Genomic DNA, 26606 nt, shown 5'->3' with positions numbered 1-26606 from the left:
CCCTGCCCTAAAGATCTCAGGCCAAGAGCCAACTCCAGCTACTTACACGAGAGGCACAGAATGGGGTACCCACCCTGACACAAGATGACCACAAGCCCACGAGCATAGACCAGCAGGACCCTGGGCCCAAGCATAGGTAAGCAAGCTGATGCCACCAGTGGAAGGCACCTGTGCTGTGTGAAGTCAGGCAGGGCAGAGGCCCACGGCTTATTTTGTCCCTGCTGCAAAGCTTCTGCTTCACCTGGCACCGAGGGCTATATGCTGCAGCTGTTCTCCCCCAGGTCAGACACTCCTCACAAAGAGACCCAGACGCTGTTATAGGTAAGAGGAGAAAGAACAGCTCCAGCAAAGAGCGAACACCTCCCTGCCGCCGGCAATGCAATTCCCCAGCTGTATGTGACTGTTCAGCACTGGTCACGTACAGTATTTCGAACACACCGCAAGGGGGAACAGCTGCTTGTCCAATTCATCGATATTTACCATACTCCCGCCCAATCCTGACGTTGACAATAACCATGCTAGCAGGTTGTGAGCTTCCTCAAAGCAGTGCCTTGGCAATACCAGCCAGGATGACAGCAAGCTTCTTCAACCCGAAGCCCTGTCTGTGCCAGGCAGGTCTCTGGCTCTAGGAGCTCCACCACAGCAGTGCCCAAGAGGAAGGATTCCAGCCTGCTAACCTCCATCCTTTCCCCCTTCAGGTTGGTTTCTGGGAAAGAGGAGATTAAATCCACTTCCACAGACTCTGGCCAGCCTATGTCACCCTCTGATTTCTTGGACAAGCTCATGGGAAAAACGTCAGGGTATGATGCCCGGATTCGACCTAACTTCAAAGGTAAATATGGGGCCCAAATAAGGCTTAAAAATCCCACAGCAACTGAAACCCAGAGTCTCTCAGACAGCACTGACTAGAACCAGGGACAGTGTGAGCAAGTGATTTGGTGCAGGACCCATGCCAATGCCCCTCAACCCTGACCTGCCTCCCCCTGCTATTCCAGCCTGGGAACCCGCTACAGCTCTGCCATTGCCCCTCTATTCTGACCTGCAGCCACCCACTATTCCAGTCCAGTTGTTATGATTACAGTATTGCCTGGAGCCCCATTGTGCTCGGGGCTGTACATACACACACACAGTGAGAGACAGCCACTGCCCCACAGAGCTCACAGTCTAGCAGATAGGACAGACAAAGAGAGGGAGGGGAAGCATATGCCTCAAGAGGGAAGCAACTTGCCCAAGATCCCAGGGGCAGAGTCGGGACCAGAACTGTGGGCTCCGGACTCCCAGCCCACTGCCCTTGCTTTTGTCTACAAGTTTTCAAGAGGTGAAGAACCAGCCAGATTTTTGCACCCATGGCCTTTTCTCCATCCCCTGGAGAAACCCACAGATACAGTTTATAAGTGTAAATGAACACATGGGGGGGTCTGGAATCCCCCATCCCCTTAGAGTGCATGTGTGTGCACAGGTGTACGGGGGTTATCTGTGTGTGCATGTGTAAGTGCCTGTGTGTTTATTGGGGTGAGTGACTGTTGGGGTGCAGAGGAAGAGCAATTCCCCTCAGACCAGCTGCTCTAAGGAGGGCTCACACCTTGTCTGGTTGTTTCTCAGGCCCGCCTGTCAATGTGACATGCAACATCTTCATCAACAGCTTCGGCTCTGTCACAGAAACCACCATGGTAAGACGTCACCATCTGTCCCACCTTCCTTCCCAGCCCCTTCCACTCCCCCAGAAGCCTGCGGAGGGGACAGCTGGGTGTGGCACCTCCCATCAAGGGCTAGGAATTTGGCCCTCTTTGCTGTGCCTGCACCAGGCTCTTGGAATGGGCAAACTCCATGAGATCTGGGGTCAGATCCAGCCCACCTGAAGGTTTGTTCAGCCCCACCTCTAGTGTTAACCCTGTAGCTATCATGGAGACCCATTCCCCATGGTACTGGGAGACTTATGGGGAAGTGGTGGGACCCTTGTGGGACAAGGGGCTAAGCGGTGGGGGGTCTTGGGGGAAGGGTGTGAGAATGGACAAGGAACTGCATTGTGGTGGGGAGAGGTGGATGGCAGGAACCTCGTGAGAAGCTGGAGCCTTCTGGGGGCCAGAGAGGAAAAAGATTAGTATTCGCTCCCTTCCACAGGCAAGTCTTGCTGTTCCCCAGGGATGTGCAAGGCCGCTCTGAGCTGGTTCCTGTAGGAGTGTTTCATCCCCGATGGGGTGGGGTAGCCTTGCCTGGCACAGTACATTCAGCCCCCCTGTGAGGAGCAGCGATGTCCAGCCAAGTACCCAAGCTGCCTTCCCCACCTGAGGCGGGCCCCTGAGGCTCACGGCTTTCTTAAGACACGCCAGGTAGCGGGGGCCAGAAGCCCTGTCCTTTGGCCAGACCCACTGTCAGTCTTGCAGATGAGACTGAACTGAAAGGCCATGGTCACTCCTGGCCATTGAGGACCCTAGGGCACCTTCTGCCAGCAGAGGAGATGAACCATATGCAGTGGGGCCAACCCCCAAGGTCCTACAACCGTGAGTCAGATCCCCCCCAAAATCATGAAACTAAAAAACCCTCATGATGTTTGGGTCAGAGCTGATATTGTGGTTTTTGGTTTTTCCTTTGTTGAGCTCCCTCTCTTCACCTCAGTGTGTGCAACCATTAACGCTGCCAACTCCCCCTCCCCACCCCCCAGTTGCAGAGTTAAGCGAGTAGCAACCCACATGGAACTTGGAGCAGTGTGAGGTGCAGCAGGCTGCACTGGGATGGAAGAGAAAGCTGTGCTGCTGGTCAGAACAAACAGATCTTTGCTTTAGGAGAGCTGATTGGGCACAGGAGAACTCTGGCATGTGACCTTGAGAGAAGAGGGCTGCAGGGGCTGAATTGAAGTCAGCGCTGCTGAAATTACCAAAAAAAAAAAAAAAAAAAAAAATCATAGGAGTCCCAGGCTAAGCCTCAGGCAGGAGGGAGTTGATCATCCCACCCCGTGGCTCGAGGCCTGCAATCTAAGTACAGTGCCCTCACAGAAATGGGGAGGACGGTTTTAGAGGTACAATTAGCACAGGAACTGTGACTTCTTTGCTGGCGGCGGGGGAGTGGGGGGGCCCTAGGAAGTGGTGAATTTACAGTAAGTGCCAACAACTGTGAAAGCGAGTACTATCGGAGGAAAAAGGCATTTCAGAGAAACGTATCTTTAAAAACTTTAGACAGTTTATATGCAGGCCTGGCTTACCCATCTTCCATAGGAAGACCCTGGCAGGTTTGAAACAACCCCAAATCCTCTCACAAGGCCTGTCTCTGGTCACAAACTCCTGGCCTGAACATGAGACACCGACCCCCTTCTGCAATCAGGGCTGTCCCTGTCTAGTTCCAAGTACTTTGTTTGCCAGGTCACTGGGTCTGCTCTTCCCAGCTACAAGAGGATTTGTTACCTACATTATCTTCAGTAACTGGGGATTTGCATTAGTCACCCTGTTTGACGTTAGCTCCTGTAGGACACATCCATGAAGCCAGGAACACAGTCACTATAAACGTTCTAGATATTTCAATAGGGTTATTAAAAATCTGACTATTCCAGAGTGCCATAGTACCTGTCACTGGCTGCTCCCTCCCACCCAACCCGTCCCAAGAATGCCTCTCCGCCCCTGAGCAGAGGAATGAGAACGTTGCCTGCTTCCTGCAGCAGCTCCAATTGACGGCTCTTCCCCAGGAAGCTGGCCCTCTTTCTCCAGCCCCACTCATCACACTAGAGCCAAGTCCCTCGAGGCACGATGGGTGTTTGATAGTAGGGAATATTCTTCCTCCCCAGCTGGTTGTGATGGGTGGTCCTCTCCCCTTAGGATTACCGGGTGAACGTCTTCCTGCGCCAGCAGTGGAATGACCCCCGCCTGGCGTACAGGGAGTACCCGGACGACTCGCTGGACCTGGACCCCTCCATGCTGGACTCCATCTGGAAGCCAGATTTGTTCTTTGCCAACGAGAAGGGGGCCAACTTCCATGAGGTCACCACCGACAACAAGCTGCTGCGCATCTTCAAGAATGGCAATGTGCTGTACAGCATCAGGTACCCACGGGGCAGGGAGAAACGGGGAGAGCTCCCTTGGGGGGGGGTGAAGGGAAGGCAGGAGAGGAGATTCTGCCTACCTACGGGGGAAACAAGGCAGGGTCATCCCGGGAAAAAGGGATCAAGAACGAGTCTTAGGATCATAGACACATGGGGATAGAAGGGATCTCATTTAGGCCATCCCCTGTATTGAGGCAGGTCCAAATATACCTAGACCATCCCAGACAGGTGTTTGTCCCCTAACCTGGTCTGCAAAACACCTCCACTGATGAGGATTCCACAACCACCCTAGGTAACCTGTTCCAGTGCTTAACTACCCTGAGAGTTAAAAAGGTTTTCCCCAAGAGTCAACCTAAATCCCCCTTGCTGCAAACTCAGATGATTACTTCTTGTCCTACCTTCAGTGGACATGAAGAACAATTGATCGCTGTCCTCTTCATAACAGCACTTAACATATCTGAACACTCATCAGGCCTTCTTTCCTCTGACCTAAGAATGTTCAGTTCTTTCAACTTTTCCTCATAGGTCATATTTTCTAAACCCTTTATTACTTTTGTTGCTCTTCCTGGACTCTCTGCAATTTGTCCACATTGTTCCTAAAGTGAGGTGCCCGAAACTGGACACAATACTCCAGCTGAGGCCCCACCAGTGCTGAGTAGAGCAGAATAATTACCTTCTATCTCTTAGATAGGACATTCTTGTGAATACACCCAGAACGATGACATTTGCCTTTTTCCTGCCAGCATCACATTGAATATGAGTTAATTTGTGATCCACTATAAACCCAGGATCCTTTTTTGCAATATTACCACCTAGCCAGTTAGTCCCCATTTTGTAGCTGTGTGTATATTTGATTTTTCTTTCTTAAGTACTTTGCACTTGTCTTTACTGAATTTCCTCTTGTAGATTTCAGACCAACTCTCCCATTTATCAAGGAAATTTTGAATTCTAACCCTGTCCTCCAAAGGTCTTGCTACCCCTTCCAGTTTGGTGTCATCCATAGATTTTATAAGTGTACTCTCCACTCCATCATCTAAGTCCTTAATGAAAATACTGAATAGTACCAGACCCAGGATGTACCTCTGGGGAACCTACCCCACCAGATATATCCTCCCAGTTTGACAGCAAGCCATTGATAACTATTGCAAGTATGTTTTTTCAACCAGGTGTGCATCCACCTTTCACTGGGACCACATTTCCCTCAACTCTTAATCCTCTGACTTGTGTAGAAGGGAGCACTCACCGCAGGCGCCCCCCGGCCTGGCTGGACATGGTGTAGCATCCTTTTCCTCTCCAGCACCCACTGCCACTGGTCACTCTGGTCCTGTGGTGGTGCCTCATCTTACAACTTGGCCCTCTGGGAGAGTCACATTTCAGTTCTACCCCTTCCAAGATGACAAAGTCTCACAGATAATCCAGTATCTTTGCATCAGGCCCCCAGCTCTCAGCCCTGTGGTCCTTATATACTTCTCTCGGGACTTTAGATCATCCTTATCCTCTTACAGCCAGTGGCTGGTAGGGGAACCCAGGCCCGTCCTCTGCACTGGGTTCCAGTCCAGGGACCCTTGGATGAGCAGCCAAGGTCTGCTCTGTCAGATGCCTTGCAGCTGCCTCCCAGGACTCTTTCCATTAGCCTTTCTTCAGGTCTTTTCCACAGCCCCTTCCTTGGCTCTTGGTAACAAGCAGCACCTCCCAGGGCTTCTCCCCGGGGTCCAGTTCCTGTCCTTGTGTCAGGGTCAGCTGCAGGAACTTGCTCCAATCCTGCATCTGCCAGAGAGTAACTGCAAAGCTCTTTGCCTACAGCCCCTTCTGAGCCAGACTTCTCTTTATAGTCCCACCCAGCGCTTCCCCAACTGGGCCTTATCTTTAATTACACCAGGTGCATCCTCCAGATGCTGCTCAGGCCTACATTAACCCTTTCATCACCAGTGTGAGGTCACTACTGATTCGCACATGTCCCTCCCAGTGGTGAATAGCCTATTACTATTACCAGCTCAGGGAGTTACTCCTTTAGCTGGAGTGATACAGGCCCATGCTTGTACTGCTGAAGTTTCCTGGCTCAAGGCCCCCGGTGCGGGAGCCATTACACATAGAACTAACGAGAGGTTCTGCTCCTGCTGTTAACCATGGGCCAGCAGCACAGCTCTCCGACCCCACGAGTCCCAGGGCTGCTTTGGAAGACAAAGGGCGGGAAGGGCTATCCAAATGCAGCGGGCTCAGACAAACCTGCTCCATTCTTTCTGCTCCTCTCAGGCTGACGCTGATCCTCTCCTGCCCCATGGATCTCAAGAACTTCCCCATGGACATCCAGACATGCACCATGCAGCTGGAGAGCTGTGAGTACCCCCTGGGAATACAGGGCAGGGATAAGGATGTAAGGCAGGATTGAGGGCCATGTCCCACCATCTCTCCAGGTTGCTCCTGTGGTGGCTGCCTGCAGCAGCACTAGGGGAAGGACAATCAGCAGGCTGTGTCCAGCAGCTGTCTTTGTACATGCCTCCCGTGCTGGCCCCCTCCAGAGCTGGCTGCATGTAACCCCACTTCTCTTGCAGCCTGGGTCCCCTCGGCCCACACACACCTGCAGCCCCTGCTGCTGCTTGTGACTGAGGGGGCTGCTGGGTAACCGGGAGAGGAAGAAGGGGAGGGGTGCAATGGAGGGAGATGGAGAAAGGGGTGAATGGAGGTGAGGGGGCAGGGGAGGAAAAGGTGGAAAGGAGGGGCGAATGGTGGCAGCAATGAGAAGATGAGCCAAGGATGGCTATGGGGACACAGCCGAGGGGGGCTGTGGGCATAGGAGGGAAAGGGGCACGATTAGTGAGCAGCTGAGAGACACCATGTGGGGGGAATTCTGACCCTGAGCGCTCCCTTCATTTTGGGGTGAGTGGCCCTCACTGTGGGACCAGGTGTCCTACACTGCAGGAGGGGGAGGGCAAGCGGGGAGAAAATAGGCCTAATACTGTATATGAGACCCTGGCAAGAGGATCATGGCTGCTAGAAAAACTCATCCATACTCTAATTCCAGGAGAGAGAGAGAGAGAGAGTTCCTGATGCTATGCTTGGGGGAATGATTACAAGTGTGTGTGTGTGTGTGTGTGAATAGCCTGTATATCCCAGGTGTGCTCATCAGTAGGTTTGCATGAGTATGAATTTCTGTGGAGGCGTGCATCTCTATGGCATGATGTGCACACATTTGTGTCTGTATTGCATGTGTGAGTCTCAGTGCATGCATGTCTGTGGTGTGTTGCACATGCATGTGTGTCTATTATGTGGCATGCATATCTGCACATTTGTGGCTATTCCCTTCCAAACAGGAGCACTTCCAAGTCCTTACACTGCTCTAGTCCCAAGGCGTGAATGCATGGACTCACAGCGCGCATTGCAGGCAGCATTTCAACACGTCCAGCTATGCAGGGCAGGTCCCACCTCCAAAACTAGTGGCTCACAGGACAGGGCAGAATTCCAACTTGGGAAGTTCTCCACTGCACCACAGCCCTTCACAGCTACTGGGCTAACCTCAGTGGGAATGCCCTGTGCCAGCACACGGAGCAGCCTCAAGTCTGCTTCTCCATCATCCTGTTTCTAGAGTTAGCCTGAGGGTTCTGAGAATCGTCTCCCAATTTTCACTCTCTCTCCCCTCGTTCCCTTGCTCCATCCACCCTCACTCTCTCTCGTGCTCTCTCTGTTTGCCAGTTGGCTACACCATGAATGACCTGATCTTTGAGTGGCTGGAAGAGCAAGAAGCTGTCCAAGTGGCAGAGGGCTTGACGCTCCCACAGTTTATTCTGAGGGATGAAAAGGATTTGGGATATTGTACAAAGTATTACAACACAGGTAAGTGCACGCGCACACACACACACCCCACAGTAGAAGTCTGCCCTGACAGCATCACAGCACAAGTAAACGACCCCCCTAGACTGCCCCGCACATAACTCCACCCTGGGGTTTCTGCAAGCGATCAGAGCAGGAAGGTTGGTCCTGATCCCACCCCAGGAACAACAGTTTAGGCCTGGAAATGCAGCTGGAGATTGTCTCCAATTGAAACAGCAGGGGAAGCTGGGAGCTTATCTCCCTGAGTTATCACTTGCCAGGCCAGCAGGGCTAATGCCCCAACTCTTACAAAGAGTGCCAGGGGGCCGCCAATGGCCACACCTGGCCAATGTCTTGGTTTTGTGTCGCCCCAGAATGCCAGTCCATGTGCCATGAGCTAGGGAGTTCTGACCAAGTCACCACAACCTCTCTTAGGGCTGCCCAGACCTAGTGACCATCCATGGTGCTGACCTGTCCTGTGTCTCTCTCCTTGCAGGAAAGTTCACCTGCATCGAGGTGAAGTTCCACCTAGAGAGACAAATGGGCTATTACCTGATCCAGATGTACATTCCCAGCCTGCTGATTGTCATCCTCTCCTGGGTCTCCTTTTGGATCAATATGGATGCTGCACCCGCCCGGGTAGGGCTGGGGATCACCACAGTGCTGACCATGACCACCCAGAGCGCGGGCTCCCGGGCCTCTCTGCCAAAGGTCAGTGGAAGGGGGTTACGGATCATGTCAGCATTGCCTGTGCCATCATATCATCTATTCCTTGCTCCAACACCACTGCTCCTCCCACTCCTCTGGCTTCAGCCAGCTGTCGTGCAGGGAGATCTGGAGCAAAGCAGGCCCAGAGCAAGCTGTGGGAACCTCTTTGCTTCTATCCCAACTTCCTGAGCACAAGCCATGTACCCCAGTACTCTCCCCACTCCCCCTACTGGATGGTAACTGTATGTCAGGTCCCAGACACAAGAGGTCTCAAATCTTGTGTGGGGCAGAACCCAGTGCAGGTACCAGTAACCAAGGGCCAGATCCTCAGCTTCAGTAGAGTGATGTAGCTCCACTGAAGTCAATGGAGCAACACTGATTTACATCAGCTGAGGAGCTTGCCCCTGTTCTCAGTGCGCCCCGGACCTGCTGAACCTACAGGAGCGTGCACTGTGGAGAAAAGTCCCACCTTACCACTGCTGGGCCTCACTGGAGCTTTGCTTCCTCTCCTGTGCTGCAGCAAACTGTCCTTATGCCAGGATCACTCTCAGTCACGTCGTTAACTTCCCAGCAATGTGAATTTAGTAGCAATTGCAAGGATGGAAAAGCAGAACTACGCTGTAATTACAATCACTGCATTCGAAAATGGAACTGAGAAGCTCAAGCCTGGAATAGCTGAGGGCTGCAGGTCAGGCCTGAGGGGCATTGGAAGAGCAGTGTGGGGAGCCCAGACCCAGACTCGCAAGGGGCTGCATGTCAGGAAAGAGGGGCATTGGCAAAGTGGGTGTGGGGAGCCCAGGGCTGGAATAGCAGGGGGCTCTGCAGCTGAGGGTTGAGGTACTCTGGCAGAGCTGAGCACAAGAGAAGCTTGCTCCTCCCCAGCATGCACCGTGCCTCACGCCAGCCTGTTCTCTAAGTCCCCAGTTCACAAGCGATTCGCACTGTCTGGTGCAGTTGAAGGAGGTGTTTCAATTTTTACCTTTCTGCTGCCAGAAAAGATCCCTTTTGGCCAGGCAGGCTCCTGTCAACATGTTCAGCCCATCTGCTCACCGGGACTATTTATAGTTTCCTAATTCAGAAGCAAAATGTTTCTTCCTGCTTCCTGCACATCTTGAGGATGATGCTAGGTTTTTTTCAGCTAATCCCATGCACAGAGAGCAAACAAATGATGCCGTTAGCCAGTAAGCACATGTTCCAAGAGTCCCACCCTAGATGTTGGTGATGTCCCTGTAACTGCAGGAGCTAGAGGAAGCCCAGCTGTAGCACCTGGAGTCTGGGAGGGGGAGTAAAGGATAGAGACTCAGGGTACGTCTTCACTCAAGGGGGGGGTCGATTTAAGATACGCAAATTCAGCTACGCGAATAGCGTAGCTGAATTCGACGTATCGCAGCTGACTTACCCTGCTGTAGGGACGGCGGCAAAATCGACCTCTGCGGCTTCCCGTCGACGGCGCTTACTCCCACCTTCGCTGGTGGAGTAAGAGCGTCGATTCGGGGATCGATTGTCGCGTCCCAATGGGACGCGATAAATCGATCCCCGAGAGGTCGATTTCTACCCGCCGATTCAGGCGGGTAGTGTAGACCTAGCCACAGTCTTGGATGCTGACAGGGTAAACCTGGCCCTGAAGAGCTAAGCTGAGAGGGAACAGTTCTGTGCCTTTCTGTTCTGACTCCAGCAGAAACCACCGTCTTTTAAAGCAAACAAACATCCCCTGGCAGCATTTGCAACCCTGCTATTGACTCACTCGGCGTGAAAACAGTTCTAAACAACTGAATCTGACGTCCTTGAGCTCCAGTGTCCAAGCAGAGGGAAATGCACAGAGAGGTCAGTCAGCTCCAGAGGAGTTTTACAAGCCCTCCCACTTGTGCTATTAAGGGGTCAGGGAAGGAAAAGTCTTTGCTTAACTGTGGGCCAAAGATCTCAGCATGCTGGATGCACATTTGGTGCTAAGCTCAGTTGAAAACCTGGCTCCATGTTCTTCCAAAGCTGACAGAGTCCAGATTTTGTGGGGAATTTAAATGAGGTTTTCTAGTTTTTAGCAGGGGAAAGGGGATTGTACTAAGGGTTCTTCTTTCAGCTCAAATAGGGGCAAGAGCTAGTTATGAGTTATTCAGTATTCACATGACAGTAGAAGCCCCGACTCAGAGCAGGGCCCCATAATAGCAGGTGCTGTACAGACACATAGTAAGAGCCAGCCCCTGCCCCAGAGAGTGAATGAGTGGTGCATTGCATCAGAACACCAGCTTTTCAGCTCCACAGGCTGGAGGTTTTTGTTTCGATCACAAGTAAAGTGAGTTGGGATGTCTTGTCCTGCTGCCCATTGACACATCATAAAACTGCATGACTGGCAAGGGAGATTCAAGGCTGGAATAGCAGGGGGCTGCAGGTCAGGAGTGAGGGGCATCGGCAGAGCTGTGTGAGGAGTGGGGCAGGACTGGAAGAGAAACAGATTTCCAGACCAGGACAGAGGTGCCTTGGCAAAGCTAGCTCAGCTCCTGCCAGCCCCATGTACGAGCAACGATGGGACAAGCCCCTGAGTTTAATCAGCTCTTGAATCCATTCTTCATTCTTAAGAAAAGACTGACTTAGGCCACTGAGCCCCCCTCATGCTCCCAGGCATGAGCAGTGTCTGGGACTGGCATTGTCTACTGTGGTGTTGGTTAAGGGGCTCTCATTCAGTCAGCTCTCAGGAAGGCCCATGAAGCCGCCTGCCCTTGGGTCAGTCAAGGCTGAGGGGAGCAAGATCCTCCTCCTCTCTTGCAGCACTCGGAAGGAGCACCATGCCGGGGAGGGCTGCTGGCCAAGCCAGCAGAGCCCCACGGCTGTTCTGCCCAGCGGCCCAGTGAAGCAGCGACAGCGACGATAGGAGACAAAAGCTGCTTTGGGTTAATAAAAGCAGGAGCTGGGAAGAGGAGGCACATGGGTGGAAAATGCATCAAGTGCTGCATAATTGATTTTCTTCTTCCCCTCTTTTCATGGCCCCACATGGGGCCCGTCCCATCGTGGCGGCTCCAGGAGAGGATGGGCACAGGGCTGCTCTCCTTACTGCTTTAGCACAATCATCTCTGGGGTTGGAGATGAAGGGAATGAAAAGAGAGAGAGGTAGAGCGAGGGTCGGGGAGGGGGAAGTGTGGCTGAAAAAGGGAGGAGAGAGGGAGAAGTGAAAGGGGCTGGGCAGGCCCAAAGAGATTGTGAGAGGCTTTGTCTAGCAGAGGGGTGTGGGAGGCCTGGGGCCAGAGGATGGCCATGTCCCCATGGGCCGGAGCAGCCCAGGCCCTGTGCTCTCTGACCAGACCCCTCTCCATGCCGGTTTGCAGGTCTCCTACGTGAAGGCCATTGACATCTGGATGGCCGTGTGCTTGCTCTTCGTCTTCGCCGCCTTGCTGGAATACGCGGCCGTCAACTTTGTCTCCCGCCAGCACAAGGAGTTCATGCGCCTGCGCAGGAGGCAGCGGCGCCAGAGGATGGTGAGTCCCCCCACACACACACCCTCCAGCACACACCACACACTCAGTGTTACCATGGGGACTGGCTGGCGGGGATCTCCCCGGCTGGCCCTCCCAGGCCCCTACTCTGTACCCGACCACCCCCGGAGCCCTGAGCAGTTGGAGAGGCCTGTGCTGGGAGTTTAACCAGGCTCTCTCAGTCGTGTCCCAGTGCTTCTGCTCCAGGGAGCCCAAGGGACAGCCCTGCGAGATGCACCCAGCCTCGGGGCACCCGGGAAGCAAGTCTTACAAGACTCACCGACCTGCAATCCTGCTGCACAGCTACAGCCCGGCTGGGAATGGCCACTCGACTTGGGCAGATACAGTCACAAATTCCCAGCCAGTTTAGAATGACAGGGGCTGGGAGCAGGCAGTGCCTCCTTACGGGGGGCATGGACCCCAGTAATAGCGCCAAGCTGGGGGAGACAGTGGCCTGCCAAGGGCCTGATGGCACCTTATTCTTTCCGCCTATGGCCCGTGGTCCCAGGCCTGGCTGGAGGGTTCTGTTATCTGGGAGCAGCTCTGGAAACCCACAGCCCCGAGACACCTGTAAAATATCCCCGAAGCATTCCTGCTGCCCTCAGTATGAGCCTCACGAGGCCCAGTCCTGCTCCCACTCAAGCCAAGGAGAGATTTTCATTGCCGTGGCTGGGACCGGATCAGGCCCGAGATGGAGGAGGCCCTGAGGCGCAGTGCCGCCAGCTGCTAGCTCAGTCACACTGCCCATCCTGACCCCAGACTCAGTGTGTGGAAACAGAAAGAAGAGCTGGTAAATCCTCCTCTAGGGCCTAGAATGCCTGCCAGCGGGAGGCATCAATACACCGAGCAGAGAAAGGACTGTGTGTGTGGTCCCCAGAGATCTCCACTTGGAGCCCTATCTGGGGCCAGCAGGCTGAGTGAGAGCACAGGGATTATTCCAGGGCAGCCACTTTCCTCCTACAGGAAATGCCATCACTCTCTGTGCTTTAAGGTGTGGGTGTGCTGGGGGGTAGGGGGGAGATGGCCCTCCGTCCCCCGTCCCAGGGGCAGGGTTATCAGTATGTCGTCATGGCAACAGAGGATATGCTGCTGATCAACAGTCAGGGCATCAAACAGGCTCTAAATAAATAAAAGCAGCACTGCCGAGCTGCGCATTGGTTGCCTAGTGACCAAGCCCAGATAGATGGTGCTTGTTAATAGTGGAGTTCTGATCTGAAGTGAAGGGCCTCTGCCTGCTCGCGCTAGAGGCTGGGGAGTGCCCATATGCCAGGCCCATATGCTGCCGCTCACGACCGGCAAGCGACCCCGGCCAAGGCAGAAAACCAACCTCCCCAAGTCTCTGCACCAACTGGCCGTGGATTGCGGCAGCTGAGTGGGGCCTAAGCTCAGACACCAACCCTCACCTAGGCTCCTCTTCCTCCAGCAGAGCCAGCTGCCCGGGCCATGCTGCAATCTGCTCAGGTGGAGGTTGTGCCAACACCTCATCATCAGCGGGAGCCTCCCCGCTGCCTTCCAGGGGGCTCCAAGGCAGGGAGCAAAGGCAGATAGGCGTCCCCTGGAAGAAGCAGAGCAGCCAGCAGACGAGGCCTGATTTCCATGAGATTGGCAGGCCCAGGGAGCCAGCTCCAGGGCTGGCCCTTTGCAGCCCTCCTATTCAATTTGTAATTAAGTTGTGCTTCTCACTTTCCAGTGTCCTCATTACATTCAGAGGGGCTGGGTGGGTGCCCTCCGGTGGATAATGTAACAACTGCAGATCCCAGTTATTCAGAAAGAAAGGCTCAATGTAGCCTGGTGAATAAGGGGCCTGATTCTTCCCTGCCTCTCACCAGAAGGGGAGCGTGTGACAGCCCTCTGGCCCAGGTGTGAAAGCATTACCCAAGCTGCAGGGAAGAATCAGGCCTGCAGAGCCTGACTGCAGGCTGTCAGCCCCACTCCCTCATTCCATCCTGCAAGGGGACGCGTGTCCGCATCTTCTGTTGCAGTTAATGTGAGATCAGGGTGCTCAGCACCTGCCAGAATCAGACCCTCAGTCTGGACATGTTCCTGGCACATCTGTATTGCGTGTGGGCACAGTGCTGCTGTCCGACCTCTCCAGACACTCGTGCTAGGGGCGCTGTGCTGCCAGAGATACATACCTCCATAACCTGCCACGTCACTCTCCCCAGCACTGCATCACCAGGTGGGCACCCTTCACCCTTGCCCATTATACCCCGCCCCTTTTTCCCTGGCACTACGGCCTTTGCTCAAAGCTTCTGTGCTCGTGTGCTGGCTGGTGGAGCCACCAATCATCCACTGTCCTGTTTTTGTTTGGTCTGCACTATTGGATTCCAAAAGGGCCTGACCAGCCAGATGCCCAGCCTGGAGTCCTTGCAGCAGCTGAATGGCCTGCGCAGCCGCGAGCCCACGTACGGAACGCTCTCTCAGTTCTGCAGCTCCAGCTCCAGCTCCAGGGTAAAAGCAAACCAACCACCCCACACTGTGAGAAACCTCCCTGGCTCGGCCCATTCTGTCCCCTTCTTCTATGTTAACCTCCCCCAACCCCACCAAGCTCATGCCTGCACCCTCACCCACGAAAAATGGGGTAGTCCTTTCCACTGGGGATAGCTGCATCTGTGGCCTGGCCTGGCAGCGCAGCAAAGTTATCCTGCAGGAATGCTCAAATGCTAGGAAGATGAGAGCCACAAAAATACATGGCGTAGGGGTGGGGTTCAGATTTAAAGGGAGTGAAACAGTCTCACTGTCCAGGACAGGGGTACATAGTGACTAGGACACAGCAGGAATTTCTGGGTTCCAATCCCAGCTCTGTCACTGTGTGACCTGGGGCAAAGCATTCTGCCATGATGTGCCTCAGTTTTCCCCTCTGTAAAATACGGGTAATGATAAGTACCTTGGGTAGGGGGTGACTGATGTATAGAAGAAGCGTTGCTGATCATGAGAGCGATACGATTTCTATGAAACAACACCGTCACATTCCTTGACTTGCACCTTCTTCAAAGCATTTTTGCAAACATCCCTCAGAGGGACTAAGACGTGAAGGTTCTTGCCTGAAGCCCCACAGAGAAACAATGGTAGAGCTGGGTCAAAAACTCAAGCATTCTGACCCCCAATCCTGTGTCTAGTGTTGTCTCCCCCTCTTCCTTTTGAGGCTTCTACTCCGCATCTCTCCTCAGAAGGGCAATCTCCTGTCCTGCGTGCCAGTCACTGCTTCTTACGGATTCCCCATGGGCAGACAAAGCAGCTCTCTAGGGACCCAGTCAGTGCAGGGGTGGGCAAACTATGGCCCACGGGCCACATGTGGCCCATCAGACCATTTAATGCGGCCCTCAGCTCCAACCGGGGAGCAGGGTCGGGGGCTTGTTCCACTCCGCTCGGCTCCCAGGAAACAGCCGGCATGAACCACCTCCGGTTCCTACGTAATATGCAGAGGTGTGGCCAGGTGGCTCTGCACGCTGCCCCGTCCACAGGCGCTGCCCCTGCAGCTCCCATTGGCCGTGGTTCCTGACCAAAGGGAGCTGCAGGGGTGGTGCCTGCAGATGGGGCAGCGCGCAGAGCCGCCTGGCCACGCCTCTGAGCTGGAGGGAGGACATGCTTCCGGGAGCTGCTTGCATCCCTGAGCCCCCCCCGCCCCCCCGCACTCCAATCCCCCGCAACAGCCCTGATCCCCATCCCGCCCTCTGAACCCCTCGATCCCAGCCCAGAGCCCCCTCTTGTACCCCAAGCCCCTCATCCCCAGCCCCGCCCCAGAGCCCGCACCACCAGCCAGAGCCCTCACTGCCCCCGTGCCCTAACAGCCTGCCCCATCCCTGATCCCCCTCTCGCCCTCCAAACCCCTCGGTCCCAACTCAGAGCACCCTCCTGCACTCCAAGCCCCTCATCCCCGGCCCCACACCAGAGCCTGCACCCCCAGCCGGAGCCCTCACACCCCTCCCGCATACCCCAACCCCCTGCCCCAGCCCTGATCCCCCTCCCGCCCTCCGAACCCCTTGGTTCCAGCCAGGAGCCCCCTCCTGCATCCCAAACCCCTCATCCCCAACCCCACCGCAGAGCCCTCACCCCGCCTCCCCCACACCCCAACCCGGAGCCTCCCCCCCTGCACCCTGTACTCCTCATTTCTGGCCCCACCCCAGATCCCACACCCCTAGCCAGAGCCCTCACCCCCTATCGTACTCCTACCCCCAATTTCATGAGCATTCATGGCCTGCCATACAATTTCCATACCCTGATGTGGCCCTCAGGCCCAAAAGTTTGCCCACCCCTGAGACAGAGCCTTCTTACCAGTGATCCTGGGAATTTCTTCCAAACGCATTCCCAGGAGTGGGCAGCAGCTCCCCTGAGCCTTCGCGCCTGAGGAGAGTGACCACAGCTGGACAGTCCAGTGCACTGAGAGAGAGGTGGAGTAAGAAGGCCTTGGAGAACCCCTGGGCAGAAACATTCTGTTTGGTCATAAAAATACAAAGTCCAGCACAGTGAGGACATGCATATGGGGTTCAGAAAGGTGCAACAGGTGAAGTCAGGTGGGGCAGGTGAGTGCAGGGAAAGCAAACAGTACTCTAACCTGAATGCTAAATTCAGTGAGAACAACAGGGATTGGCGCAGGTCAGAGTGGTGAGGGTGGGAACAGGACTAATAAACTCAGTGCAGGTCCAAGTGGTGAGGGTGTATTTGGATGTGCACTCAGGACTGTCACACTCGGGGCAGTTCAGAGCAGTGAGGGTGTATTTGGGTGTGCAATCAGGACTGTCACTCGGGGCAGGTCAAAGCAGTGAGGGTGTATTTGGGTGTACAATCAGGACTATCACACTCGGGGCAGCTCAGAGCAGGGAGAGTGTATTGGGGTGTGCAATCAGGACTATCACACTCAAGGCAGGTCAGAGCAGTGAGGGTATATTTGGGTGTACAATCAGGACTGTCACAATTGGGACAGGTTCAAGCGGTGAGGGTGTAGTTGGGTGTGCACTCAGGATTGTCACACAGTACAGGTCAGAGCAGTGAGGGTGTATTTGGGTGTGCAATCAGGACTGTCACACTCGGGGCAGGTCAGAATGGCTTCCTGTATTTTTGTTAGTGCTGCTCTTGGACTCCCCAACATCCTCAAAGGAACTTCTAAAGAGTTTCACTGTCAGGCAGAATGAAATGTCCATGTTTGCTACTGACAACAAAGCACTGTAACCCTGCATGCCTCCTCCCCTGCTGCTCTCCCTTTGTGATCTCTCCCAGCCTCCCTATGCATCCTGTTGCAGACCCCCAGCAGTCCCAGAAAGCCCAGCTGTCTTACCAGTCATCCGTGCACACCTCCAAGCTGCCTCAGCCCCACTCATCTCCCTCGGCACAGCCAGCTTTCTGTACCACCTCCCTACTCTGAATACACAGCTCCATAATTCAAAAGGGATAATAGAAGCCAACTTAGATTGGATGTTCCTGGTTTCCCTTCTGCATAATTACTCACCGGCATATTTTGTGCGGTCGGAGCATATGCAATCCTTCCAATTAAAGATCCATTAAAGACAAGAGGAGACATTCTGCTCTGTCTCCCTAGTGTAAATCTGGGACAAATCTACTGAATCCAGTGATTTACACCAGCCTCGCAGAGAGTAGAACTGGGCCTAGCTGCCTGCTCCAAGGAGTTTACATCGTAAGGGCCCATCTGTGCTCCAGATTGGCAGCAGTATAGTGCCGTTACTGGATCCCCTGACACAGTTGTGTCTGGAGTGTAGTCGGGGCCCTAACTGAAGCTGTTTAAAGCACAGCTCCATTCTGAACAGGGTTTGTGCAGAACTGACACCTTCTTACTCAGCAGATCTCAGCCCCGGGGCTGTAGGAGAGCCAGAGCTGCTGACAGAGCCACTATCATAAGTGTGTGCTGAGTTTTACTGCTGTTAACACTGCAGAGCCTAGGCCTGCCTGTGCTGGCAGGGAGTCCTGATTTCAGACTTTGGTGGCCAGGCACCAGCGTGGTTGCAGTGGTACAAACCCCAAGTGTAGACAGGGTAAAGTGCTGTCAGCTCCCATTTTCCCCGAGTGCATCTTAACCCGGCTTCCAGCGCCACTGGTGCTAGCAGCAGCTTTACCTGGCTACCCTAGGGGTTGCACTGGGGAGGCTATGCTGGTGGCCAGGAATCAATGGCTGGAACTGGGGCAAACCCCCAAGTGTAGACAAAACTGGAGACAGAGAGAGCAGGAGTCTGTTCCTTCTTGTGCCTTGTTGATAGGATTGTGTCCTACATTCCAGTGACAAGGCCAGTCTGTGGCAGATGGGCAAACCCATTGCAAAGGGCAGGGGCGGGGGACTGCATGCATCTCACCAAGGACCTAATCTGAAGAGAGTGGGACTGCACAGGTGTAACAGAGCAAAGTCTTGCTGGCTCATGGGACACACTAGACTACAATGCCTTTTGCACAGAGCCACTTGTTAGAATGGAACCTTTGCTGAAGCCAGAAAGAAATGATTGCTTTTTGCACAGCCCTCCAGCCAAAGGCAGCCACCTGCTTTTCCCCGTGGCAGTCCATGGATGGGGATTGGCACAAAGGTGGCATTATGTTGCTTTTAACAGCAGTGCTCTCAGGAGGAGACCTCGTAACAGGGCCCCTGGCTTAAAGTCACCTTTGCCCGCCCTCCCACAGGGCTGAGAGTTCTGGGGAGTGCTTCCTGGAGATGTAACTCAGAACCTCAGCCTGTGTTTCTAGCCCTTATGGCCGGGAAGAAAACCTTCCAGATGCAAATGGAACCAGTGCAGCAGTCTGCAGACAGCCTGAAAGAATAACTCTCTGAGGGGTGAACTGCCGCTTTCCTCTCAAGGGGGCGTTCAATTTAAAATCTGACACATGGTGCTAATTTCAGTGACAACATAGTTCCACTGCGGATTGTTTTAACACCCAGCTAGAGTGCCTATCCCAGAAACCCAGACTACCTCCTCGACTCGCTGCCTGCTGCCAGCTTGTTATGCAGCTGCCATACAAAGTTCTGCAGCACGTTGGACATGTACAATTCGAGGGCAGCATAAAAGAAACAGAAGGTCATATCAGATTAACTAACCGAGAGGACTCCCTAGTGATTGCATTATTCATGTCCAGGTGAATCTAACCCTCGCTCTAGTACTATACCTGGAACTGCCACTGAATCTCTAGTTGGCCGCTCCAGATAGGGTGACCAGAGAGCAAGTGTGAAAAATCAGGACAGGGGTGGGGGGTTATAGGCACCCATAGAAGACAAAGCCTCAAATATCGGGACTGTCCCTATAAAATCGGGACATCTGGTCACCCTAGCACCAGAGTGCCACAGAACGGAAGGACCTGGCTGCAAAATGTAGCTCAAGTTTGCTGCCCACACAGGGCTTTACTCGAGAGCTGCTCCCTCTTCTGGATGAAACTGGCAAAGCAGGATTTCGGCCTGGGAGGGAATTCCATTCTGAATGTCAAGTTTAACATCTCTTGATTTCAGGGCACGTCTTCACTACGCGCCGGATCGGCGGGTAGCAATCGATCTATTGGGGATCGACTTATCGCGTCTAGTGAAGACGCGATAAAATCGATTCCCGATGGCTCTGCCGTCGACTCCGGAAATCCACCGCGGCAAGAGGCGGAAGCGGAGTCGACGGCGGCGCGGCAGCGGTCAACTCGCCGCCGTCCTCACAGCCAGGTAAGTCGACCTAAAATACGCAACTTGCGTATCTTAGGTCGACACCCCCGCCCTCCCCCCCCCCCCGGTAGTGTAGACCTAGCCTCAGTCTCTCTTTCGCACAGCCAGCCCACCCTCCAGTCCAGCGACAGAGCCTTGTCTAGGGATTTTCCCCAATTCCAGCCACCAGCATAGCTGCACCAGTACAAACCCCACACAAAGAGAGCTTGGCTGATCAGCCACAATTTGCGCCAGTGCAGATCACCTGGATGTCAGGCAGCTCCCCGGGTGCAAAGAGGAGGTTTGCTTACCTACACTAGACATTTGCTCTATTGCAGCTGCATCGTGGCTGCTATTAATGGCAGCTCTTGGGACACAGCCTCCACCTAGGCAAAGCCTAATATAACTGCAGGTCAGGGTTCAGCCTTGGGGTTTGGTGATCCTCTTTCCAAAAGCACCAAACTCCTCCAGCCAACAGAGGTGAGTCAAACCGCATCTATTTCTGCAGTGTAAGAAAAAGCTGAGGTCATCATTCCAGCTCCTAAAGGAGCAGTGAAGGGCACAACACTTTGTCTGGCTTGGCAGTTCACCTTTAGCAACCCTGCTGTGTGCGCCATTCTTCCAAGAGCTCTCTCTGCTTTCCTGGATTTTGCAGCTAGCGGTAAATCTAAAGAAAGGGCTAAATAAATCTCTGCAATGAAAGAAAACTAATATCAATAATTTACCATCTCCCTGTTTTCCCCGCTGGGAGAGACTTGCTTAGTAGGCAGGTTACCTGTTAAAGAGCCAAGTCAGTGCTCCCTCTGCATGAGAGCCCCCCAAGCTGGCTGCTCTCCACCCCAGAAACTAACATAGGGGAGGAGTTTGGTCCCTGCTCACTCATGCAATGAGATGAGCGGGTCTGTGCTGAGGACCCTTGTGAAAGTGAGAAATAAGCACAATGATGATGATGGATAATCATGCTTTACCATTTCTGTAGCCTTTCATCCGAGGATCTGACAGCCCCTTTTTCATGATTGTCTGTAGGAGACCCCCAATTGAGATCAGAACCCCGTTGTATCAGCCATTCTACACAGAAAGGGACAGTCTTAGCCCTGAAGAGCTTACAACCTAAATAGACGAGACAGTGGGTAGGAGAAAGGGTTACAACATACAAACAGAAGCTTGGGGAGTGAGGTACAGACATCAAATGACTTGTCCAAGGTCTGTAGCGGAGCCACATGTTGATCCCAAGTCACCTGAGTTCCAGCCCCATAGTTTAGCCTCAAGATCATATTTCTTTCCAAATTAATCGCTGGTATAGTTGGGAGCAAGTCCATTGAAGGGCCGCTGGATCCTGTTCATGCCAGGGCTAAATTTGGCCCACTAAATATTGGAACTCCTCGTTAAGGTAGGTAAGGGATGACTATGGCTCATTTGACCCATTACTGAAATGCAGCCACTTCTAGAGTCAAAAGGGGGGGGGGTCGATGTAAGATATGCAACTTCAGCTACGGGAATAGCGTAGCTGAAGTCGATATATCTTATTTCGACTTACCTCGGGTCCTCACGGCATGGGATCGACGGCCGTGGCTCCCCCGTTGACTCCGCTACCACCGCTCACCCTGGTGGAGTTCCGGAGTCGACGGGAGCGTCTTCGGGGATCAATATATCGCGTCTAGTCGAGACGCGATATATCGATCCCCGATAAATTGATTACTATCCGCCGATTCGGCGAGTAGTCTGGACGTACTAAGGAGTGAAAAGAACTTTCTGTCTCTAAGGGTACGTCTATACTTACCTCCGGGTCCGGCGGTAAGCAATCGATCTTCTGGGATCGATTTATCGCGTCTTGTCTAGACTCGATAAATCCATCCCGGATCGATCCCGGAAGTGCTCGCCGTCGACGCCGGTACTCCTGCTCCGGGAGAGGAGTACGCAGAGTCGACGGGGGAGCCTGCCTGCCGCGTCTGGACCCGCAGTAAGTTCGAACTAAGGTACTTCGACTTCAGCTACGTTATTAACGTAGCTGAAGTTGCGTATCTTAGTTCGAAGTGGGGGGTTAGTGTGGACCAGGCCAAAGAAAACCACAGTCCATATGGATCGAGTGAGGCTACAGAGCCCCCTTCTGGGCGTCTTGACAAAGACACCAGGGCCAGAATAATCCACTGTGGGAATGTGGGCGACAGTCAATTTACGGTCATGCTGGATGAAAGAATCACCATCCAGCACAGGTGGTTCAGGCCTCCGAGTTTATCTAGGTAAGGTGACCCCAGGGAAGCTATGCAAAGGTTTCCCCCTTGGATCTGTATCACTCTGTGTGTGTTTCTATAAGTACCCCACACCGACAGGCATGCTAAAGCCCTCCCCATGGAGCGAGCCAGACGCAGCACTGCTCTATGGGATGATAATGCAGTGTAAGTAGACAGAGTTAGAAACAGCAGCTCAGAGCTCACCTACCGTGCCCCGGCAGCCTGGGCATCAATTCTGGGCCCTGAGCACTGCCTGCAATCCTATTATAATATGGCTGCTTATGTCTGTAAGTCTTGTTCTATAGACACACAACAATGGGTGTAGTTCACTACATGTCCTCACAACGTATAGATAGGGATAGTAGGGCCCGCCCACCCATCCCAAGCGGATGCTGATCAGGCCTTTACACCATCTGCCACCGTATCCCTGCATCGTGGAGGTATCGGTAGTGACCCAGAGTTAAGGGGTTGTTAACATTTTCTGTATTACAGTCCCTCTCTTTCGCACTCCAGTGATTGCAGCGAGTCTCTATAAACATGGGAAACATAATCCCAACTATACATATAAAATGATGGGGTCTACATTAGCTGTTGCCACTCTAGAAAGAGATCTTAGAGTCATTGTGGGTAGTTCTCTGAAAACATCCACTTAATATGCAGTGGCAGTCAAAAAAGCGAACAGAATGTTGGGAATCATTAAGAAAGGGATAGATAATAAGATAGAAAATATCATATTGCCTCTATATAAATCCATCGTATGCCCACATCCAGGGCCGGCTCTAGGTTTTTTGCTGCCCCAAGCAAAAAAAATTTTGGCTGCCCCCCACCCCAGCCCTGGGCTCTCACCCTCCCCACCAGTGACCTCCCCCACCCGCCCCCCCTGCCGCCTCAGCCGTGGGCTCTCTCTTCCCCCCCAACTCGCACCCCCTGCTGCCCCAGCACTGGGCTCTCCACCCCACCCCACCCACACCCCCTGCCGCCCCAGCCCTGGGCTCCCCCCCACCAGTGCTGACTCCGCCCGCTCACCCCTCGCCTCCAGCCGGTCTGGCACTGGCAGGGTCGGGGTAAGCAGTGGGGCTCTTGGGCCGCACCTCATCCCAGGGTCCCTCCAGCCAGGGCTCCTGTCTCCAGGACCAGCCGGGACCCGGGAGGGCAGAGCCGGGGGACTGCCCTGGTAGGGGGCTGAGGAGCTGGGGCAGGGTAGCCCCAGAGGGAGCGGAGCCCTGGAGAGCAGGACGCGGGCCCCACATGGCAGCACCCTGCCCTCTATGGCCCCACTGCTGCTGCTTCTGGCCCCACTGCCACAGTCCCTGGGTGGCTCGGGCCGCTTCGCCCAGCCCCGACTGTGGTGCTGGGGGGCGGCCGCCCTGCAGCACCTGCAGGCGGCTCCGTGTGCCCCGCGGGGCAGCCCCCAGCCCAAGTGTCCCCTGCTCGGAGCCTGCCCAGCCCAGCCACAAGGTGCGGGCGCTGCTCCCCTGCGGTGCAAACTGCAGCAGCCCCAGGGCGCCCCCCACGCACGACACACTGCTGCTGCCAGGGCCGGCTCTAGGCTTTTGCCGCCCGAAGCAAAAAAAAAAAGATGTCCAGAATGCCGCCCCTGAAAATGTGCCGCCCCAAGCACGTGCTTGGTTTGCTGGGGCCTAGAGCCGGCCCTGCCCACATCTTGAATACTGCGTGGAGATGTGGTCGCCCCATCTCAAAAAAAGATATATTGGAATTGGAAAAAGTTCAGAAAAGGGCAACAAAAATGATTAGGAGTATGGACTGGCTGCCGTATGAGGAGAGATTAATAAGACTTGGACTTTTCAGCTTGGAAAAGAGACGATTAAGGGGGGATATGATAGAGGTCTATAAAATCATGACTGGTGTGGAGAAAGTAAATAAAGAAGTGTTATTTACTCCTTCTCAAAACACAAGAACTAGGGGCCACCAAACAAAATTAATAGGCAGCAGGTTTAAAACAAACAAAAGGAAGTATTTTTTCACACAACGCACAGTCAACCTGTGGAACTCCTTGCCAGGGGATGTTGTGAAGGCCAAGACTATAACAGGGTTCAAAAAAGAACTAGATAAATTAATGGAGAATATGTCCATCAATGGCTATTAGCCAAGATGGTCAGGATTGGTGTCCCTAGCCTCTGGTTGCCAGAAGCTGGGAATAAGTGACAGGGGATGGATCACTTGTTCCGTTCATTCCCTCTGGGGCAACTGGCATTGGCCACTGTCAGAAGACGGGATACTGGCCTAGATGGACCTTTGGTCTGACCCAGTATGGCTGTTCGAATGTTCTCCAGACCTGGCCTGATAACTCTTCCAAGGATGATGTCTCCAGGCAGGGACACTTGGCTTTCCAGACCCTGCTGCCATGGCTCTCAAGCACTCCAAGCAGCAAACACTGGGGGAGTTGGCATCTGCACCAAGGCAATGGGCTCCCAGAGGGGCTGCTGCCTCAGTGCGCTGGGGAAACCAACCGATGCTGAGGCCCTGACCTCCCCCACCACAATCCTCTTCCCCGTTCACCCTCTGGTTATCCCTATTGCTCTGCTCACCCCTCATACAGCAGCAGCATGGGGGAGTCCCAAGGGGGTGGCGAGGGGCTATGCAGGAGGAACATGGGGGGCAGGTGAGGATGTGGGGGAACAGGGTTGGTGGAGACAGCATGGGGAAGGCCTGGAGTAAGAGAAGCTGAGGGGAGAGGCGCAATGGTTTCAGCTCTTAGGTCACCCGCGTACCACACAATGCACTGGCCTCCTCCCCTCCATCTCCACACTGCACATTCAACCTTTCCCCGATCAGCTACTGCTAAAAAACAGCACACATCCTCCTCACACCCCTTGGTGACTGCTATTACAAACACCCCATTCCTCCCATCAACCACAACACCCTGAAACACACCCATCCACTGGCAACCTGCCACCATGCATGCAAGCCCTTTCCTTCCAGTACGCCCCCTCACCTCCTGAGCAATCCAAGAAGAGCCATTCCCAGCCCTGCCGCCTGATCTGAGATGCAGGCTGCACATTGTGTGCACAGAGGTGGGAATGTTGTGGGTAAAATAATCCAGAGGAGGTTACCAGGGCTGGGTAAGCACTTAACTGTGATTTCCTGACTTTTCTATGCTGGTTCCTGCTCCAGGTCTTTGGGGGAAGTACACTATGTGGAAATGGATTATCTTAGCTCAGTGGTTCTCAACCTATTTACCATACACACAGACACACACAAACACACACCCTGTATGGCCCTGAGGCTGTCACATGGGCCGCAGCTGTGTGCTGATGGGGGCCACAAGCGGCCCACAGGTTGAGAACCACTGTCTTAGCTACTCACACATCACTGCCTAGGGGAGAGATGCATGGAAAGCCCAGCCCTGGCCCAGCAAAGGCATGTGTGAGTGTGAACCCCTGGGCCCATGCACAATCCCATAGCAGGGTGTCCCACTGTAGCCAATGAGACTCCCTGCTATGGGATCTGCTAGCCTGACCCTTCTACCTGCACGATCCAGGCTTATAAATGTGTGTGACGGTATTTGGTATTTCTAAATTCTGTATATCCATGTGCTGGTATAGACAGTGAGAGAAGGTGTTGCAGGAGTGTCTCTATACAGGGAGTGTATATATACGCATGGCTTGTTTTGATCATATACAGTGTATATACTGTATGGAAATGTGTGTGTGTGTGTGTTTTTCCATACAGTATATACACTGTATATGATCAAAACAAGCCATGCGTATATATACACTCCCTGTATAGAGACACTCCTGCAACACCTTCTCTCACTGTCTGGCATCTAACTGTGGCCAGTGACACTGAACTCACATGTCATTCCCTTCCCCTCTCATCTGCATCTCTCCAGGAGGAAGAGGTTGTCCGTGAGAGCCGCTTCTACTTCCGTGGCTATGGCCTAGGCCACTGCATGCATGTGAAGGATGGTGGTGCCATGGAGGGTCCCAGCATCTACAGTCCCCCTCCGCCAACCCCTTTCCTGAGGGAGGGAGAGTCAATCCTCAGGTGCTACGTCGACAGGGCCAAGCGGATCGACACCATCTCCCGAGCCGTCTTCCCCTTCACCTTCCTGGTGTTTAACATCTTCTACTGGGTGATCTACAAAGTGCTGCGGTCTGAGGACATCCACCAGGCACCCTGATGCAACACGGGACATGGCGCCAGGCAGGGGAGCCGCTATGTCTTCCCGGTCTTATGTGCGCACTGATGTGTGGGCTGGAACCTTCCACCAGCACCAGTCAGACACTAGTAGCTTTGCCAGGACCTTGTCTCTCACTGACCCGGAACTTCTAGTACCAGCTGAGAAACTTGGACACACTCTGCATGGTGTTAGGGGGCACTATGCTGCCTACGAGGATCTGGCCGTACTCCATCCACCCATACCCTAGCATGGCGCTGGGGTTCGCTGTGCTGCTTGAGGCACTGGCCTTTATCATCTAGACATGCTCCATCTCCCAGCAGGGAGTTGGGGAGTGCTGCATTGCAGCTGTCCATAACTAAGATAAGCTCATCATCCAGCTCCCCAGTAGGGCTTTAGAGGGTGCTATGATGCTGGAGCTGCTGCCCTCCAAAACAGAGACATGTTCCATCCCCCGATACGTAATCAGCATGGTAACATGGGATGATGTACTGCTGGGAGCGTGTCATTCTAGAATGGGACACTCCATCTTTCCAATACCCCCACCAGCACAGAGCTGGGGGCACTAGGCTACCGTGTGCCACAACTTGCACGGGTGCAATCTCACAAC

General features: G+C 53.9%; 1 protein-coding gene across 1 annotated transcript; it reads left to right on the top strand.

Annotated features, from left to right (window-relative positions):
* Positions 1-753: 753 nt before the first annotated feature.
* Positions 754-25999, top strand: LOC135883733 (glycine receptor subunit alpha-4). The gene is made up of 8 exons (XM_065410972.1): positions 754-832; positions 1603-1670; positions 3807-4030; positions 6284-6366; positions 7721-7861; positions 8334-8548; positions 11863-12012; positions 25709-25999. The coding sequence occupies exons 1-8, from the start codon at positions 754-756 to the stop codon at positions 25997-25999; spliced, it is 1251 nt and encodes a 416-aa protein (XP_065267044.1).
* Positions 26000-26606: the final 607 nt, after the last annotated feature.

The sequence above is a fragment of the Emys orbicularis genome, chromosome 9 (assembly GCF_028017835.1).
Source record: "Emys orbicularis isolate rEmyOrb1 chromosome 9, rEmyOrb1.hap1, whole genome shotgun sequence".
Classification (NCBI taxonomy): domain Eukaryota; kingdom Metazoa; phylum Chordata; order Testudines; family Emydidae; genus Emys; species Emys orbicularis.
The sequence above is the reverse complement of the archived record's forward strand: the minus strand, read 5'-3'. Positions and strand labels throughout refer to the sequence as shown.

Coding starts and splice junctions, on each gene's coding strand:
- LOC135883733 (XM_065410972.1), top strand. CDS start 754: ATGTCACCCTCTGATTTCTTGGACAAGCTCATGGGAAAAACGTCAGGG. Junction 4,031..6,283: donor AATGTGCTGTACAGCATCAG/GTACCCACGGGG, acceptor TGCTCCTCTCAG/GCTGACGCTGATCCTCTCCT. Junction 7,862..8,333: donor TACAAAGTATTACAACACAG/GTAAGTGCACGC, acceptor CTCTCCTTGCAG/GAAAGTTCACCTGCATCGAG.